Source organism: Monomorium pharaonis, chromosome 2, assembly GCF_013373865.1.
Source record: "Monomorium pharaonis isolate MP-MQ-018 chromosome 2, ASM1337386v2, whole genome shotgun sequence".
Lineage (NCBI taxonomy): Eukaryota > Metazoa > Arthropoda > Insecta > Hymenoptera > Formicidae > Monomorium > Monomorium pharaonis.
In genome coordinates, this window is record NC_050468.1 from 10,121,004 (window position 1) to 10,140,912 (window position 19,909).

Below are 19,909 nucleotides of genomic sequence, written 5' to 3' on the forward strand. Positions count from 1 at the left end.
TTGATGCCTGCACAATCTGCTGCCTCGTTACGAGCAGGCTATGTTATATACCCGCGTCCCTTAAGCTCGATCATAAAGAACGATGATAACAGCCCTTAGTGACGACGGCTCGGTAACGCGCGACAGTGTCCCACTGTTACGGCAGAACGGATTCATAAATTTACGCTTCGTCTCGCTATATTCTTCGTACACGCTTCGCGTGTGGCCCGATAACGCTCGTGCGACGCACGGGCGAACACGCCAAAGCGCTTCTTCTAGATTATGCATTAATAACACGTTGTCCAGCTACACATTTGTGATGACATCTCGACATCACGAATCGTAGAACGGGAAAGAGGAGTGGCGATGTAAAACAGAAAGAGCGCTTTTTCACAGTAAAAGCAAAAAGCGCAAATTGTATCGTGCCGAAAAAATTCGGCACGCCTATGTGAAAAATTCGATCACTAAACTTCATTAATTTCCTAAATAAACACGTCATTTCGGAGCATTCGATGAAATCATGAATATAAAAAATCGTATCTGAATTTAATCTGCACTCGATGATACAGAAATATAAAAGTCCGTATTGGGATTTAATCCGTGTGATAAAAATTTTACGGTGGAATATAACGTTGCTACTATTACCGGCTCGCGCGAACCATTTATCGATATTGAAAAGCCGCATTGAACGTTTCGACGATCTCAGATCGACGGTAGTGCAGAGGAACGCGGAAGTACAGCAAAGAGAAACCTCGCATCCCAAGCTTCCAATGGAGTTGACTTCGTTCAGATATTAACCTTTAACACTTTACCACGAGTACGAAAAGCATTCGAAAGAATGTAAGCAGAATCCAAAAACATCGATAAAATTGTTGTAAACTTCTACTTGGAGTGTAAAAGAATCTTACAACATTTACGAAAATATTTACCAAATGTTGTAAATATGTTATAAATGTGTGTCGATTTATATTCTTTATAGTGTACACATTTCACACAGAGAAAAAGAACTAATTTTGAAAATATCTTTACTTAAATATTGAAATAAAATTATATAACATTAAACAAACGTAACGTGTCTAGGAAGAATTTTGTATACTTTTATCAAGAAACATGTATTTTCAATATTCAATAATAATTAAATAACATATGAGCACACAAGAATATCATTGTTTTATAACAAATTGTGTAAGTAACAAAATATAATATTTTTATTTATATATGAAACTAATATTTTTCTATAAATTACTTAATTTATGAATTTTTAGATTTATGCTCCTGTATACTCTATTGACTAAAAATTATCTAGATTATAACAAAGCTAATTAAGCTCATTAAATAATAATCCAAATAAATATTAATATTATAATATTGTTATAAATATTAAATTAAAAGTTATATTTTTTAAAACTAGTATGGTTTTGGTATGGTATGATCTTTTAATCACTTGTTGAAGTTAATTTGTATTCAACCAAATATATAACTTTATAATAGGAAGTAAGTATTAATTATATTAAAAATTATATAATTAAAAAAAATGTGTTATATCATTTGCTATATGAAGGTTTATAATCGTTTTCAGTAAAAAAATAATTATTTTACATAGATGTTTCATTAATATGAAATATAAATGCTATTCATTTAATTCGATACGATCAAAATATCGGATGTAACTCCGTCGTAAGGAAAAATACATATTGATTTTAACTTGATACTGATGTTTTTTTCTATGCACAGAATTCACACAATATGCCATGTCATATTTTAATTATAATCATTCATGCTATAATGTTGCGCTTAGATGAAACAATTATTCTTGTTTTACGCAACAAGTAATCATTATATCGACATTATACATACTTTTATATAGCTTCATTTTCACAACATTAGATTAACTAAACACTTTGCCGACAGCATGAGTTTAATTATACAACTGGGTACAAGGCCGGCAACTTATCAAAATTCCGAGTGTGGAGGTCTGCTATCGGTTAGGTTAAGAGGAGAAGGGGGTAGCCAAAAAACTGTAACCAATTTTTATAAAATGGGGCTTTTAATTTGTTGAAAAATAAAATTTCTTGATTTATCAAACCAACGAATGACATATAATGTTAGTGCAAGACAAGTTCAAAACAGATCTAATGAGATTTGATTTGAACTTGTCTTGCACTAATACCATATAATGTTACAGTTCATGGCGGTAGCTCTCGTCACAATTCATAAATTATTTTGGAACAAATTGGTCAAATTCCGAGTGTGGAATTTCCACATTCAGAATTTGATCAATTGCCATACACTCCATATATAAGTTGCCATGACTAAACATGCGTAAGCAAGATTAATTTGTTGTCTTGTAATCTGCAAGGAAATCATAATCAGATAATAGAAAATTACTGATTGCATAAATATCTGTTCCCATCACCCATCAGCGAATTCGTTCTATATAGGTACTTCTCCTTACAAATGTATTACCTATTTTGTACCGAACGTGAGATGACTTACATAAAGTACACGGTATCATGAAATATATTTGCCCTTTCGTCTTTAATAAAAGAAATAAATATAACTGGCTATCCGGAATATACAGATATAAAAAAATCCAGAGTTTCCGGGTTTATGTTATCATCGATGTAAAATCTACGATAGCCTTTGTTTCGTGAATTGCTTCAATATTATCTCTCCCTCCAGCTTGTCGATACGCTACTCTCCAGATTGCGAAGGAAATTCTGAAAACCGAATACACAGCATGTCCCGTTGCGAAATACTGCTACAGCCGATTCAAAGGCTAACGTCAAACTCTTATCGTGGCGTAGTTGAACCGTGCGAAAAAGATCTATATTTTAGTGAGAATAATGCACGAAGTTCGCAGAATGGAAGGAAAAAAAAAAGAAGGAATCCTCTCCGTTCGCACAACCGTGGAAAAACGCGAGCACAAAACTGTCGAATTATATGATTTCACGAACTTTCCCATCTTGTCGGATAATTATATTATCGCATATTCGTATACTTGAATAGCGTCGACTCACCGTAGGCGAGTAGAAAGGTGCTTGCTCGGCGCTCAAGCTGGGAAAGTACATGCCCTCAGACGCCGCCGCAGCGGCGGCGGCCGCGTACGGCGCGCTATACATGGAGAGCGCGGCCGTGGGTAGGCCACCTAGACGCTGATAGCCGCCCAGCAATTCGTACTGGCAGGAGCAGACGGTCTGGCCCGTCAGCGGATCCGTGAAGATCGGCCGACCGGTATCGCAGCACCTGGCCGCGGTGGGACCGCCGGCCGATGGCGGCGGATGACCCTGGGACGGGCTAACCGAGGTAGTAGGGCTGCCGGGCGGTCTCACGATTGCACTCGTCACCGCCATCCTCGCTTGCGACAGACCGGCTACGTCCAGGGGATGATTCGTCGTCGTACTGGCGGCTACGCTGCTGACCAAGGACGAGCCGCCCGCGCTCAAGATCGCACCGGTTGCAGGCGAACCCGAGGACGGCGCCAACGACGAGGTCACAGTCACAGGACACTGGAACCATACAACAGATCACAGAGCTTCAATCAGTTATTCATTTAAATTGACCTGGTTAATTGATTGCGTGTGTGCGTGAGATTTTTTTTTTTTCAAGTTAAATTTCTCGCGAGACGCTGAATGTATCTCGTTAACGATTAGATGTATCGTCGCAACAAAATCTCGGAGTACCGACGACGAGTTACGACGTGTTGCAGCTGGCGGATGGTAAGAGGCGATCCCCGTTATGAAAAGGTGAACGTAACTGCAGCCATCGGGGCCCCCCCTTTTTTTCTTTCCACGACTAAACCGAAAATCTACGGTCTCTGGGCATAATGCCGGCGGGCCTCATTAATTCCATATCAAACACTACGGCTAAATAGATTAGCGGGTTGAGTGCCTTTCGCGCCCGGGAACCTAAACAAACCCCCGTGAAACACCCCTACCCCGAAAGAGAGAGAGAGAGAGAGAGAGAGAGAGAGAGACGCTTCCCGCGATTGTCCCAGCCAGCCAGCCATCCATCCATCCATTGCCTCGTTTCGGTGGCCCCAAACATATTGTCGAAACCCCCGTATGCATTGTGCCGGGGCGAAAAACCCATGCGCGATGCGCATTATGGCGTCGAGAGAGAGAGTCGCGTTAATGCGTGTCCTCGATGCGTCGCTGATGTTTCGAGGGCCAACTGTCGCACGATGGCCAAACGCGTGTGCGTGTGTACGGTAAACACCGTATCTCCGTTACGTTTCGAGCGAGGCGCGTTACGATTGACGACAATAAAGCTAATATAAAGCAGTTCTCCGTTATGTCCGGCTCAGAGAAGTATGCGCGCCTTAAAGAGTACAATTTCCATTATTATGCCGACGTATTGTATTTAAATATAAATATGAAAATATCGCCGATATCGCAGAGTCTTAATTTTACAAAAAGAAAAAAATAATGAAAATTCATTTGATTCAAAAATATGCTCGACATTCGCGTCGCGTTTAAATGCAAAGAAACCGGTCTCTCTCTCTCTCTCTCTCTCTCTCTCTCTCTTTCTCTCACACACACATCGGATGCGTAATCATACATCTGACCATTCTCTCCCAGAAATCGTAAGATTCCAGCGGGTTCGAGGGAAAAGCCGACGATGGCAAGAATGCGCTTCGGGACTCCGGATCGGGCAAAGGGTTAAACGACGAAGCGTGTTGGCGAGTGTCCGCGACCATGGGCCATAATTCAGTCCTACTCCTCGAGAGAGGAAGCCAGGCGGCGGAGCTGAGTTACCCGATGCGATCGCATCGAAGCTGCTGCTTCCAGCAATCGCAACCGTGCAAACCGCAGGGGCAACTATATCACCTCCACGAGGTGTCGCGCAGTGGTGCCTAACGTTATTTCCTTCTAAACCAAACTTTATGTACATTCATTTTTTACTAACTAACGAAACAGATTTAATGTACAGATTTAAAAGACTTTAAAATTAAATTTTTTCCACTTTTATTTTTTTTACTGGGTTCCCTTCAAATATTATTTGTAATAACCATTAATGGAAAACTATAATTTCTGTAACATACTAAGAGAATGTATTTGTGACTATAATCGCATGTAAAATAATTATGATTATAAGCTCCACTTATAGTTATCATTTCTATTGTTATTAATAATAATAATATATTGCGAATCAACAAAAAATGATTACAATTACTATAATTTAAATATAATTGCCATATAATATAATAGTCATAATAGTCCATGTCTTATGCCAATTATATTTAATTCATGGTAATTGTAATCATTTTTTTGTCAGTGTAACATATTACGCACGTTTAATAACATTACAGCATTATTAATTATGATATAAAAATGCTCCTATAACTATAATTATTTCCATTTGTTTTATAGTCATGAATATCAAATACCTAGTTTTTCAGTGTACATATTTAAATATGTGTAGAACATGTTTATGGAATTCTCAAAATCTTTACGAAAGATGTCGTCACAAGTTTTCAATAATCTTTTATTACTAATTCTAAGAAAGATTATAAATGAGTAACATATAGACCATATAGAAAAATAGAAAAAATTTAAATATCAGGTTAAGTTTAAGCACCACTGGTTTCGTAGACACTGCCGCTGTCTCCTTTAAAGTAGCGAGGTGGCTTCGAGGTTCGAGGTAGTATTACGTGGCACGCAGCGTGCCGGTAGCGACCGACGAAAGCAATAATTATTCGCCGTATACCGATATATCGATGCGTTAGCCCGTCGTTCCCTCGTTTGTGCCACGAGCGCGCTAATTGCCATCACTGTGATTTCTCTTGTAGATGCCCGGCAAAGAAACACGCGCCGCGCCGCGGAGAGTTACATTGCGAATTAGCAATCGCATTGCGATGCAGCAATATCGATTTTTCCAACCCCCTACGTTTACTGAAATTTTAGAATAAATTACCCTTGTTATAATATATCTCTCGCATCGATTAGTCGTTCTTATAATTGAAACGCAGGTATCAAAATCGAAGAATTATGGATTAAAAAATATTATGGATTAAAGGAAAGAAACTGAGATTTTGCCACTTTGCTCATGCTAGACTTGCACGAATTTTTTCTTTTCCTTTTTTTTTATATGTTTGATACGAAATTTCGCGTGCCGTTTGGGGTGACTCTTATCATCCGTCGCACGCCAGCCATTCGTTAAAACTAAAATCGTATCATTCCACGTATCATTTCGGATTTATATTTATGGATATTTCAGAGGAGAGGCAGATATCAAACGCCAACTGTGGAATAATAATCAGACTCAATTTTTACTCCGAATGCGCTAATGCCTCGGCACGCGAACGGAGACGCCCTTTCTCCCTTTTTCGCGATATTCGCATAATTATACGTTTTACTTACACCCGGTTCGGTGTGAAGTTTCGCGCGAGCATCCGTTACTCGATGCATACTGTAAAAACCGGTTGGCGATAAAGCGGACGAGCGATCGTTGCGATCTACCTGCGCCGTGTCGCGGCGAACGAGACGACGGGGACGAGCGAGAGAGAATTCGTCTCGTCGGCGAATATATAGTATGCGGCGGATATTTGAACACCGCGGAGGAGGATCGCGCCGCTTAGTGTCGACCTGACATCTTCGAGGAGTTTGCGAAAAGTTACACCGGGATCTCCCGACACTCGTACACCGATTGTCGTTCGCGGTATACTCGGATACCTGAATCGCGGGACATACCCATCGCTCACGCGTCGCGAAAAACCGATATCGCACGCATTGCGCCGCGAGTCGATGATCGATGGATGGACCGTCGTCCGGGTCTGGCGGGGAGGGGGGGGGAGGGAGAGGAAGGGGAGGGGAAAGAAAAGAAAAAGTGCACGTCCTCGGATTAAAGCGGTCGTGAACGGATACCTGACGAGCAGCGGACGGAGGATCGGCGCGCTCGGTACACACACCGATACCGCGGCAGCACCTGGCGCACGCATCTTACTTACGACAACCGATTTGTATGCGCGGTACAACGAACATATCGACGTAGGAACGAGTAATAGCGCGATCAGCAATGTTTCTTGGCAGCGACAAAAAGCCCCGTCGCGAAAACACATCGCTGGAGGGCACTGGGAATAACAAGCGGACAAGTTCTTAAAAGGGAATATTTTTGTTTAAGTGCCTATTCGATAACGTACGAGATATTAGCGTAGCGAGAAACACGGAAATTATTCATATTGTTTCAAGATTGAAACTTTAAATAATTCACAGATGTAAAATCTAGAGACGTGTGCTTGTATTTTGCCTCAGTCGATGGATCAAATTGCCATGGTGTATACGTGATGTCGCGACATGCCAGTTAGTTTCAATTGACGAATTTGGATGATCCACGGGGGAATTTATTCAAGCAAAATTTCGAGAGAGGAGCATCTCTTCTGCAGCAAAGAGCTCGATAAATGTAAAAAAAACTGGGTTGACGACGGCGATGTTCCGAACGATACGGGATGTCGGATAGAGAAGCCTGTAAAGAACGCGAATAGGAGGTACGTCGAATCGGAAACGAACGGCGGATCTCCGCAACGCGACTGCACTTCCAGGATTTATAGGCCATTCGGAAGAGAATCGGTTATCCTGTGGACACAGATGCGCCGGTGTTTGCGCGCGGAGCATTTGTCACGCGTGTCCTGCGAGCGAAAAGGGACCGGCACGGCGGCCGATCCGATCCTCTTTATGCGTGCCGATGATGCCCTCTTTGCAACGAGGCCCAGCCAAGTCAATATTGACTCCAGGCCAGATTGATGGACCTTCCTCGCGTGTGTGTTTAGGCCTCGCAGCACTCACTTATGTTCCCACCCCGCGCGACTCGCCTATCCATATTTCTCTTCGTTCCCTTCCCCCCTCTCTCTCTCTCTCCTTCTCCCTTCCTCTATCTTCCCGCGCCGTCTCTATTTGCTAAATGTTACATTCAGAAAAACGTGAAAATCTTCGCTAATTCCCCGCAGTTGAATACGAATACGATTTCTTTCTCAAATTCTAGTTCGACTGCCGATCGATGGACTAAATCTTTTAAATCAGTGGAAAACCTACAACTTACATGAATGACTTAGAATGACTTCGGTTACACTGGCAAAAGATTTTGACAGATTAATAACAAATAAATGTAGAACGAAATAATGCTAATTGAATATTCGGTTAATGTAATAACCAAAAAATAATTTAAAATTTTCTAATATTTAATATGTATTTCCAAACATAATAATATAACCAATCATTTCGTAATACTTATTAAATATTTGGAGAAGTAAAATTATTTTTAGTTATATTAAAACCGAATATTTAGTGGAACGGGTTTGTTAAAGCATCTAAAAATTTAACTAGATGCAGATCTGAAAATAATTTTGTTGAACCAACAAAATAATTATGTAAAATCCTCAAGCTGATAGCTAGAATGTCAAAAGTTTTTTCAACCTTGCTCATCATGCTTAATAAAAAATTATTTTCAGCTCTGTGTCTGGCTAAATTGTTAGATATTTCATCAAAACTGCTTTTCCCGCGTATAATCTGGTACATAAAATTTAATGAACAAACCATAATGTCTAATATATAATAAGTACGGCCAGAGACGTAAAAATAAAAAGCAATTAGGCACTAAAGTCTGAGAATAATTCCAAGTATATAAAATAAATTTAACAGGGAATACGTCGATTTGAAAACAGGTTTTATATTCTTCATGGATGTGATTTTAACGAGTCGCGTAAACCAACGGTACGTTCGAAAATACCTGTGCGAGTCAAATTTTAACTAACAATAACTTAAAAATGTAATGACCCTCTATTTCCGGGGGTCAGTTATTCTTGCAAATTCAATTTCTGCCGTGTCAAGGAATCAATACTCCCTTCGCCAGTCGTGGCGTTCTAAATATTCCGCGTAAATTGTTATCTTCCTATTATTAATTCGTCAATTTAATTCGCTCTTCTATATTTTCTTTTTAGTACGAAAAAAAAAAAGAGGAAATTCGTTGGAAACGAATCGAGGAAGAGGAGATTTATGCTCCTTCGGCGACCGTAAACTGCGCGATTGCGGGAAACGCGAGCCGGGCGGCCGGTGGAAATCGCACATTTCTCACAAAGTATCATCGATAATTTGATCGCGCGATATGCAGCTAAATTAATTAATTCCTCCCTGCTAATCGCTTATGGTCATACTCCCGTGCTTCCGAGGGGAGCAAAATGCGGCGTTATCGTTGCCGTGATCGCCGTGGAGGGAAACACCCGGGATGTTACATACAATCGTATCGTTCACGGTTCCCGGCGGGGGCCCGCGGCGAGCGGAGCCCTCGCTCGCGGTATTTTCGACAAAAGCAGAGCGGCGAAACTGCGAAGTCGTCATCCGACACCGAAGTTTCGCCGTAAAGCGATTACCAACGACCGCGGCAGCGACGACGACGACGACGACGGCGACGACGACGGCACGTTATCAGAAGAGGACCTGTGGTGATACAATAGCGTACGTACGTACGTTACTTGGTTCAACATTGTGACGAACGGTACCACCACCACGCACCAAGCAGAGCGATACTACTTTCGCCCGCGTCGGCGTAATCGCATTCTCGTTGGCGATGCTTACGGAAGAGCGTTACTATGTTACGGCTGTGCGGTTACTGTGTTACCGAAGACTTATCGTGTGGGAGAATTACTACGCGTGTAACTGCCGTCGTTGAGGCTGTTACTCGTCCTGACGATAAAGGACAAGGGGGACGCAGGCGAGGTGTTTCGATTAACATCCGACCTGTTTTGTAATTAATTCGGTTCAGTACTGCTGATTACTATTGATTACTATCGCCCTACTAATGGCCGATCACTGCCTAATTGTAAAGAATGATAAAGTCGATGCTGGAGATTTATGATCGATCGTTTGTCCTTTTGATTAGAAACACAGGGTCCAAGTCAACCGTGATTCGATACGAAATTTTCCGAATGTCGCTCGCGTGGTAGCTGTCGTAACCTGCGATGTGAACACGAACGTGTCGCGGCCGAAAGAGCGAGAAGGACAATTGAGGGAACAAGCGAGAGGCCGAGGGCGGATCTGAGTCAGCTCTAGAGACCGGCTCGAGTAGCGCCAAGTCAGCGAGTGAAACAGCGCTAACCGCTGGGCGCGAACTTACTACTGACAATCGTTTCTACATGTATATCTTTATAGTGTGTATATATATATATATATATATATATATAATATCTGTAGACTATATAGACGCGCCGCGCGACACATTACCGTCTGCCAACTTGCAATAATATGACCATTCATAATTTTTATGCGGTTGCTGTCAATGGGGAGCCCGCCCTCTTCTTCTTTTCTCCCCTTCCGTCCGAATCGCCATCATTGAACGTTTCAGGCATACAATTGTCTCTGACTGAATCTCTCCTCCTTTCCAAACTAGGTGTATTTTCCTCCGATAATTCTCCATAGTCTGCTAATTAATTATTCCCTTTTTAACGAAATACATAATATTATATAAATTATAATTTTAATTCTCGAGATATTTATTCATTATGACACAGCTTGTATCGCACGTGTAATGTTGTAGTCGCGCATTTATTTATGATATTATCGTTTGAAAAAAGAAAAGATGTGGAGATAAATATTATCATGAGTGTCAATTCTATTCTTGTTTACGCAACTTTTCCAAAAAAACTTTGACTTAAGTGTAGAACTACTTACGAACACATAAGTACATGTGTGATACACCGATTGTACTATAATATATTCAGATGCGATTGGACATAATCTAGTTATGTAAGTCATTTACGTATCATCCTCGTCGCGCTGGCTACGATAGCTATCTATTATATCGATACTCTGATTAAATCGAATCGTCAGCCGTATCGAACGAATTTCCCCGTAACCGCGTTCGATTCATATCGGGGACTCGACATGCGTATACACGGCGATAACAGGAGGCAGGTAATTACTCGAGGCCCAGTAAAGTCCACCGACGAATGTCCCACGTACGAATTTCTGTCGCGCTGTCGCAAAGGAACGCGTGAATATTACGAAACGTATATTGCGGCTGCACAGAGCAAGCGAAATACAATCGAAACGGGAACACGGATACTCGCTTATTAATCCTAGAACGCACGTTGTGATTCAACCGAATACCAATCGCAAATTCAGATTGAGTATTTTATAGTGGATATCCTGTTTCTCCAGCAAAAAAGAAGCGGAAGCGAAAACGGAGCTCGAAGCGCGAATCTTCGATTCATCTTCGTTCGTAATCAAGTTAATTCGTTGCACCGTTATCAACCAGTGTCGCGTCTAATCTTGCGGTCGTCATAACTAATGTAAACCGATCGTATGTCAAGGCAACACGACACGAGAAACTGCAGAGTGTACGCCGACCCATGTTTCCCACATCGCTATTTTATTTTAAGCGTAACATTTTGATTAAAAAAATCACCTATACATCTCCGTACGTAACATAATTCAGACGTAAGCTATCCCGCGCGTCTTGTGCACTTGTTATACGCGCGGTTATACGATAATTTCAAGTTCAGCCCCGTGTTGTGACATTTTGTCGGGTGGAAATGCTGCTAGTGGCATAACAAATTGTAGGCTTAACCGCGACGTTCGTCTAGGCGGTTCCTCGATACATCAGCGATGTCGGCGCTCTGCTCTTACGACGCGACACTGGCAAAAATAACGCGACCGAGTCGGAAAAGACGACGGTGAGCGAGAACGAGAGAAAGAGAAAAAAGAGAGAGGGTGAGGAGGAGAGGAACGAAAAGGTCGTTATCTCAATTAAATTGACCGACGCAGATTAGCGATATGAATTCAACCACGTTCTAAATTTAATGCCACCGCCTGGCCGCGATGTAGAGAGCACGGTTTACGAGCTCCGTCAAAAAAAAAAGGACAGCCGCGTATTTATGGGCGCGACAATTTTTCAAGCCGGAATTAAACGGCGAGCGAGAAAACGTATCGCGCAGCGTCGCGTCGTCGAGCGTTGCATTCGCGTTCGCCGAGACGTATCGGATCAACGTACGGCAGATTAATTTTGGCAACGGTCAGTGTCACTATTGCTTCGATCACTTTTCTACATCGTGGATACGCGCTGAATCTATGCGATATGGAAATTGGGGGTGTTGGGACTTTAAGTGATAAAAATAGAATGACGAATTTTTTCTCGTTATTCGATTCGTTGGCAGTGAACTCGCTTACATCTCTACAAGCATTTAGGAATCTTTGATAATTACGATTGCCTACACGGAAAAAAAAAATTCTTGTTTTGACAATATCTCTAGTTTCAAAATAGAAATCTTGAAATGAGATTATATCGCGTTAAATCAAAAAGATTTACTTAAATGAAGATTTATTTCAAAATTTTATATAGTTTAACCAAGAAAATAATATTCTTGTTATTTAAGAATAATTTTCTTGAATAGAAAAGAAAAAAATATTAGATAGAAAATACTACATGTTTAAATCAAAGATTATAATTTTCTTAGAATAAAATTATCAAAACAAATATATCATATTTTTAAAATAATACTTATAGTATTGAAATAAGACTATAATATCTTCAAATTCAAGATTTTCAAATTCTTCTAAGAAGATTATATATTGTTGCTTATATATGAAACAAGGATCGCGTTAATTTGAATACATAAGTTTCAATTTGAGAGTAATTTTTTTTCGTGTAGCTATTCGCGTTTATGGTGTGCTATTTCATCGAGAATAACGATATGCTATGATATATATATATATATAACAATTACTAACATTGACATAGCGTAATCGCTTAAAACGCTTTTAAGATAATCTGATGCGATTATGCAGGCAAAGATGGTGGCAGGTAATAATTTCGATAAGTTGTGATTTTACACGTAACGACATTCGATCGGCAAGTTTTCATTTCTGGTGTGCAAATTAAAAATGTACCTTTCATAAATAAACAAGCTCGGGACAAAATAATTCACACGTTCCTCTGTTGACGTGTTTCACATTACCAAATGATACGCGCGGTACGTGATGGATGTTACAGATGGAAAAAAATCGTTTTACAAGTGACAAGCTATCGTCTACATATATACGTAATATATCAACGACAGTCAATGATAAATACACCGATTGTAATTATACTTCGTTCTTTTTTCAACCTCCACATACTGGAATATAACATTGATAAGAGAAGATAACATTCACAATTTTATCAGCAGCTTTAACAACGTGCCAAAGTGATTGTAATATTACTCTCGCGTTACTTGCACTTGGTGTCAATGTATTCGCGCTGGAATTTTTTTTTCCTCGAACGGTAACGTCTCGATTGTAATTTCATGCGAGAGTAAAAGGAAATTTATTCGTGTTGTAACAATCGCGCATATAAAAGATGAAATGGCTTACATTCGCGGGAAGAGCGACGGAACGTGGTGTGGGAAAGGCGCGCGTGGAGCACGCACCAATTACCACCTTCGAGATACGGTTGAAATGCAGCGGCATGCGATGCTGCTATTATGACAAAAACCTTCGTTGTTAGTAAGACAAGATAATTATTCCGCCGAGCTCCGGGCTCTTCGATCATTTAGGCGTGGCAACACATGTTCTCAGTTCAGCGCTATGCGCGGCGTATATGCAAGGTATACCTATATACAGCGTGTCAGGACACGTGGGTACGGAACCTCTCCGGCTTGCCAACGGCTATTCATTTTCACAACCCTCACCTCCGCCGCCGCCGTGAGAGAGGGAGGGATTCCTCCCTGCGCAAATTATTCGATACGCCTCGTGAGGCCAAAACGAGTTAACGACGCCTAACGACGACGCGTCGCACGCATCGTGATTTTAATGGCGAATATTATTTACTAAGGGAGGAAACGCGCCTTTAGTAATATACATAGCTCCACACGCTGCGAAAATTAGCCGATCGTGATTTTCTGCAAACGATGACACTCTGTCGCGGCTTACCGGCGAGAAGTTGCTTTGTAATCGCGCCGACAATGTTTTCGCCTCGCGCGATCGTTACATAGTCAGTAATAAGGAATACGATTTGTCGGGGCTATGCATTATACGTGTGTGTGAGTACGCGTGTCTGTACGCGTGGCGAGCTACGACGCGAGAACTAATACATGCGCGCTACTTAAACGTTCCATCATTAACTACATTTTACTTTCAAACGAATTAACGCTTTGAGTTAAGTACACCGCGAAAAAAGAAACGCAAATTAAACTATCATTAACGTATAAAGATAGGAAAATGCCGAACTAGATATTGGGAACGCAAAGTTTTTACGTACATATATACAAATACACACATACACACACACACACACACACACACACACACATATATATATATGCATTTATATGTACGCTACAAATCCAAGCGTGTAAAAAAAATGCTTCGTTTATTTGTGCGATTTAGTTTCCCGTATAACAGCCAAATGTGTGAAAGTAGACGTTTAAGTATGCAAATTCATCTCTTTATGCAGTATAGCGTGTTATTTTTTTACACTTGGACTCAGAGTGTACGTATGTATATATATATATATATATATATATATATATATATATATATATATAAAAGAACTTTTACATTTATTATCAGTCTAGCAACACGTGTCGTCAACAACTATAATTTAGCAGATAACGGACGGATCTATTACAAGTCAAACGTAAATAAATATGTCATGCCGACCGCGTAACTTGCGCAAAAAGAGCGTCAGGTATTTTTCGGGTCTGATATTTTTGGTTTTCTGCCTGTAATCGTAAAATGGAGCAAAAATATCTAGTACACGGGAAGGAAAAACGATGAAAACAATTCACTATTCCTTATTGTTGATTACGTGATATGTACTTATAGTTTTACACAAGTTAAGGGGAGAATGAAACGTGATGTTAACAAGCGCGACGATAGGATTGATTAAATAACGCGGCTCTTGGCTGATTCGATTAATTTGTTTTACAATTGGCACGACATACACCGTAAACGATACATAAACATGCGATAAATAATTCTGACTGGTGATCAGAGAGAAAAGATCAATTTCCCGTGTTTTACTAAAGCGATAAGAGAACGACATTCGAGATGTCCGTTTCACGGACTTAGTTATTTATCAACCAGATTTTTCCACTTTGCTTATCTCTCTCTTTCTCTCTCTCTCTCTCTCTCTCTCTCTCTCTCTCTCTCTCTCTCTTTCTCCCTCTTCTTCTTGGATAATTACCGACTTTTTGTTTGACACGAGTTAAGTGATTTTTTTTACAACGGTTCCCGATATACCGAAATCAAAGCTAGCCCGAAGCAAGCAAGCGGGAATCATTGGTGGTAACAGAGCGCGATCGCGAGTAATTGTTGCGACTTATCTACTTGCTTACGTCCTGTGATCATTGACTTCGCTGTATCAATCTTATCGAATCACTTGTACCGATCGGCTCTTTTCCGGTAAAGCTGCGAGCTATCGAATCGCGAGATTAACGCCTTTAAATCTGTAGATGGATTTAATTCAGTAACTTGGAGAGTGGGTTTTTTCTTTAGAATTTGCCCTCATAATCGTAGTAGTCGTGGAACAATGTGGACTTGAAAGAATTTTGTTGTACTTTTAGTGTCGTGAAATTTTACTCGAGTTACAGTAAAGTTTTTTCCACGACTATTACGAATTCCACACTGTTAATTTCCATTGAGTCGCCATTGCTCCTACCCAATATTTGGTTAATTTGACTAATATTAAGTAAATACTTACTCAATATATCGTTGATTTTTTTAAATTTAACCTTCGTTGATTTGTTAAATTTAACTTTCTTATTAGGTAGGAGCAGTGGCGACTTATGAAATCGTTAAAAATGACTCAATTGAGTAAAATTTGACACTACGAGTTTAATAGTGCAAAGAAGATCTCCTCCGTATATCTTAATAAAAATCCTCGTAGCCAACAGATAGAAACCACACGCGCACACGCACCTTAATTTCGGGACGCACGGAGCTTTAATCGTGACGCGCGATTGTCATGTCGCGGGAGGATAGCACCACGCGGGATCGTGAGAGCACTCACCTGTAGATTTGGCGATCCTCGGAAAGAGAACTGTGACATGATGTGTCGGCCGCTCAGGGCCGTGATGGGTCGGGCACCGCTACGCGATCATCGTTCCGAGAAGTCCGCGGCATTCGCCGTTCGTTGGTATACGAACCGTCCTGGGCTACCCAGTCGCAGTTGCACTCTCGCGTGTCACACTTTTGCCCCTTGCCCTATTCTCACCAGCGCGCCGTATTACGCGTACGCGTACGGGGGAGGCGCGAGAAACCCTCTCTGTCCTCCTGACGCGTGTGCCACCGGCCACCCCGGGGGGGCGGCGGGGGTGCTACTCGCGTCGACGGCACTCCCGTCGTCGCGACTGGCCGCCCGGTCGAAATCGGCGACGGTCCGTTGCCGGCATATGCACTCGCGCACTGTCACACGCGGGCGAAACAGGTCGAGGGCGCGAGGGCGACCGACGACAGCCAGTCTACCGGTGCGGTCCTCGTGGAACCGCTACGTATCGTTGCCCTCGTCCTCGTGGCCGTCGTCGTTGTCGTTGTCGCGAGTGCACTCGCGAGGCAAGATTGCGTGGAAAAGTGCAGGCCGGTCGTGATGCGGTCGTGGTCACGCACTCTATCTCTCTCTCTCCGATCACTCTCGAGCGTGTTGTCGTCGTCGTCGATGGTGTTCGAGGATGGACAACGGTCCTCGCGAGCGAGGAGAAAGCGCGAGCTCCTCTGCCGGCACCCGGCCCCCGGAGTGTCGCGGTAAAAAAGGGAAAAAAAGAAAAAAAAGATCACGAAGGGCACACACACACAGAGAGAGGAGCCGCGCGTCGCGCGATGCGTGGCACTTGTCGCGACTCGCGGTAGCGCGCGATGCGGTTAGTCGCGGACGGGCTAGTTCACTCCGTTGATCCGATCGACGCGCCAGCTATGATCGGTCGCGACTATCCTCCGAATCGTCGTTTCTTTTCGACGGAATCCAGTCCTCCGCTCCGGCGGATAGGAAGGCGGAGGTACACGGATCGCGAGCGCGAGCGAGACGGCCGCGCGGTGAGGGAGAGCGAGAAGGGTGAACGGGATAGAGGGAGGAGGGAGCGAGAACGAGCGAGCGTTAGAGGGACGGGACGGGTCAGGGGGAGGGGGGAATCGCCGAGAGGGAGAGAGAAAGAGAGAGGCAGAGTGGTAGGTTGAGCGCGCGCGAGGGTGTCGGAGGGACACCGCTGAAAAAGGAGAGGAATGAAGGAGGAGGACAGAGGAAGGCAAAAGAGAGAGAGAGGGAGAGAGTGAGAGAGAGAGAGAGAGTGATGAGGGAATGAGGGAGAACGGCGAGGACGATGTGAATCGCGCACACCGGCCGTCTCTTTTTATCCCTCGCGGTCCTTCCACGCAGCCGGTCGCCTGGCGGCCTGCGCAATCACGCGCTCCGAACGCTCGCGAAAGAGAGATGCCGCACGCGTCTTCTTGTTCCCTCCTCTCTCTCTCTCGCTCGCGCGTGCCGATCGCGGCTACCTCCGATCGTGGCGCTACCGATCGCGCGCACCGCGAAAGCGCCAAGTATGAACTGATGACGGCGGCGCGTGTCGATCCTTCCGTCGCGTGCTCGCCAACGCAACAGCAACAGGGACCGGACACTGTGTTGCTGTTCTTGCTCCGTTTCAATGTCTTGCTTCTGTTTTCCTGCGTCTCTTTTGCTTTCTCTCTCTCTCTCTCTCTCTCTCTCTCTCTCTCTCTCTCTCTTTCTCTCTCTCTCTCTCTCTCTTTCTCTCTCTCTCTCTCTCTCACTTTGTATCCGTAGGACTCCTTTTCTCGTGCAACGGCCAACGTGACAACAGTCCAACTGTACGTTTGTTCGTTATCTTGGTGTTCACTTCCACGCGACCGTCAACGGGAGAGACACGAATTCGCTTCACGTTCACCAAGCGGGCATTAAAGCACTGGTGGTCGGTGGGCCGTATCGCGCGCGCGTCGCCCGATTCCGCGTGTGCCCTGCACGCTCCTGCTTGTCTCTCGCGGACGAACGAAGCGTGGTCCGCCGCGGTAAGTCTGTAAGTTGCCGCCTGTACCCCACGTTCCGCGAGATGACGGTTGATCGCGGTGTCGTAGGAGGAGGCGACGGGTACACAGTGCCGGTGGCGCTGGCGGTAACGATAGTATCGCGCTAGTGGTGGTGGCCCGATGACGAGAGAAACGCTCGAAACTCGCCGCGCCGAGTCTAGTGGTGGTGACGGTGACGACGACGGTGGTGGTGATGATGGTAGTGGTGGTGGTGGCAGTGGCAGAGTCGTCGCCGTGGTTCTTTTCCTTCCACGGAAAGGGGGACGATTTTTGCGAGATGGTTTGCCCTCGGCGAGACGGGTGGGAGGGTCCAGGTCGGTGCGACACGCGGTGTAGTGGGGGTACGGGCACCACCTCTGCCGAGCGCCGATGCCACACGCTCTCGCCGCACCACCTCGTGCACACCCGCGCGCGAATTCGTTCCGCGGGTAGCTCTCGTATTAGCGCGCCGGGTGTCGTGCGTGGCTCTCTTCTCTTCCCGCACGGGTCGTCGTCGGCATCCTACTTCGTCGATCGGGCACGGAGCCGGCGGTTAGCGTCGGCAAACGCGACAATAAAATATGGTGAGTCGTCCGTGGGGCTCGGCTAACGCAGCTCCCTGCGTTTCCCTTCCCTTCCCTTCCCTCCGTCCATGAGTCGTCGTCCCTCGTCGAGAGTCGGGCTTCTCTCGCTCTCCCGTCCTTTTCCCACCTTTCCCTCTTTCCGTTTTTTGTCTCTCGCTCTTTTGCGCGACGGCCCGATAGCTCGCTCTCGCTCTCTCCTTCCTCCTCGATGCCCCACCGTAGCCGCTTTCTTCCCTCTTCGTTCTCGGCTTTCGTTCCCTGTGTGGAGGGGATGGGTTGAATGAGACGAAAGAGGGGACACGACCGGCCGAGATGCTGCCACGCTCTCCTATGGTGGGGCGAGAAGAGTGTGAGCGGTCGGTAGCGCGCTCGGAGGGGGGAGGTGAACGGAAGGTTGGTGGACGGGACGACAGAGTTGGTGGGGGGGGGGGGGGCACGGAGGCAGAAACTACACGACAATTTTAGTTCGATAGATCCCGAAGTTTAGCCTCGGCGGCGCTGCTTTACTTGCCGCTGACTTCTTCCCGGTAGTTTGTTCGTTGCCCTCTCTCCCGTTGCTGTCGACTGCCTCTTCCTCTCCTCCCTCCTCCTCCTTCTCGGACAAGACCGCACACTCCGACCTATGTCTCCCACCATCGAGCTCCACCGTCTTCCTTCTTTCTCTTTCTTTCCTTCCTTCGTCCCCCCCCCCCCAACCTTCCTCCTTTCCCCCGCGCGAGGACAAGATCGCCGACTACTTCGTACCCCTTCCTGTGGCCCAGAGTTAGCTCCGATGCCGCGCTCTACCTGCCACTCCTCCTTATTCTACGCACTACGCGACACTTGACTACACAAACTTCCGTCTCTCTCTTCCGACTTGGTGTCTCTACATCCTATCCCTTTCTCTATCGCCTCCTCTCTTGTTTTCTTCTCGCCCCTCGCGCCTCGATCCGTCGTCTCGCTTCTACCCATGTCTCGTGCACGATCCCGCTCCCACCTGCACCATCGTCCGTCTCCCTCGCGCGTTTACATCGCGGAATGCACGATCGTCACTCCGGCGAGCGTATTACACGGACGGCGTTTACGCGGAGTACTATGCTTGTTCCGACAGTTTAACGCGACGATGTCGCATGAATGTTCCACCGTGCGACCCAATCGTCAATCATCTCGTCAGATTGTTACACCGAGATTTTTTGCAATTTCGACACACCGTTTCTCCGCGGAATTAAGACTAAACGAACTAGCAAACGGATGACGCTTTTTTTTTTTTAACGGATGCTCCGACGTTTGGCTAACTTGATTTAGCCAAATTATCCGATCCGAGCTAACGCATAAACGTAAACCTATGATATTCGGGTGGACATCGATGAAATAATCACGATGACG

General features: G+C 44.4%; 1 protein-coding gene across 1 annotated transcript in view; it reads right to left on the reverse strand.

Moving 5' to 3' along the window:
- LOC105835209 (iroquois-class homeodomain protein IRX-6) overlaps positions 1-18,902 on the reverse strand; it is a 38,285-nt gene extending 19,383 nt beyond the window's left edge. The window contains exons 1-2 of the mRNA XM_012678269.3: positions 15,958-18,902; positions 3,000-3,488 (exon numbers count right to left, since the gene is read on the reverse strand). Coding sequence (XP_012533723.1) covers positions 3,000-3,488; positions 15,958-15,996 — 528 coding nt within the window. The 5' untranslated portion in view covers positions 15,997-18,902. The remainder of the gene's footprint in view (positions 1-2,999; positions 3,489-15,957) is intronic.
- Between the last annotated feature and the right edge of the window lie 1,007 nt (positions 18,903-19,909).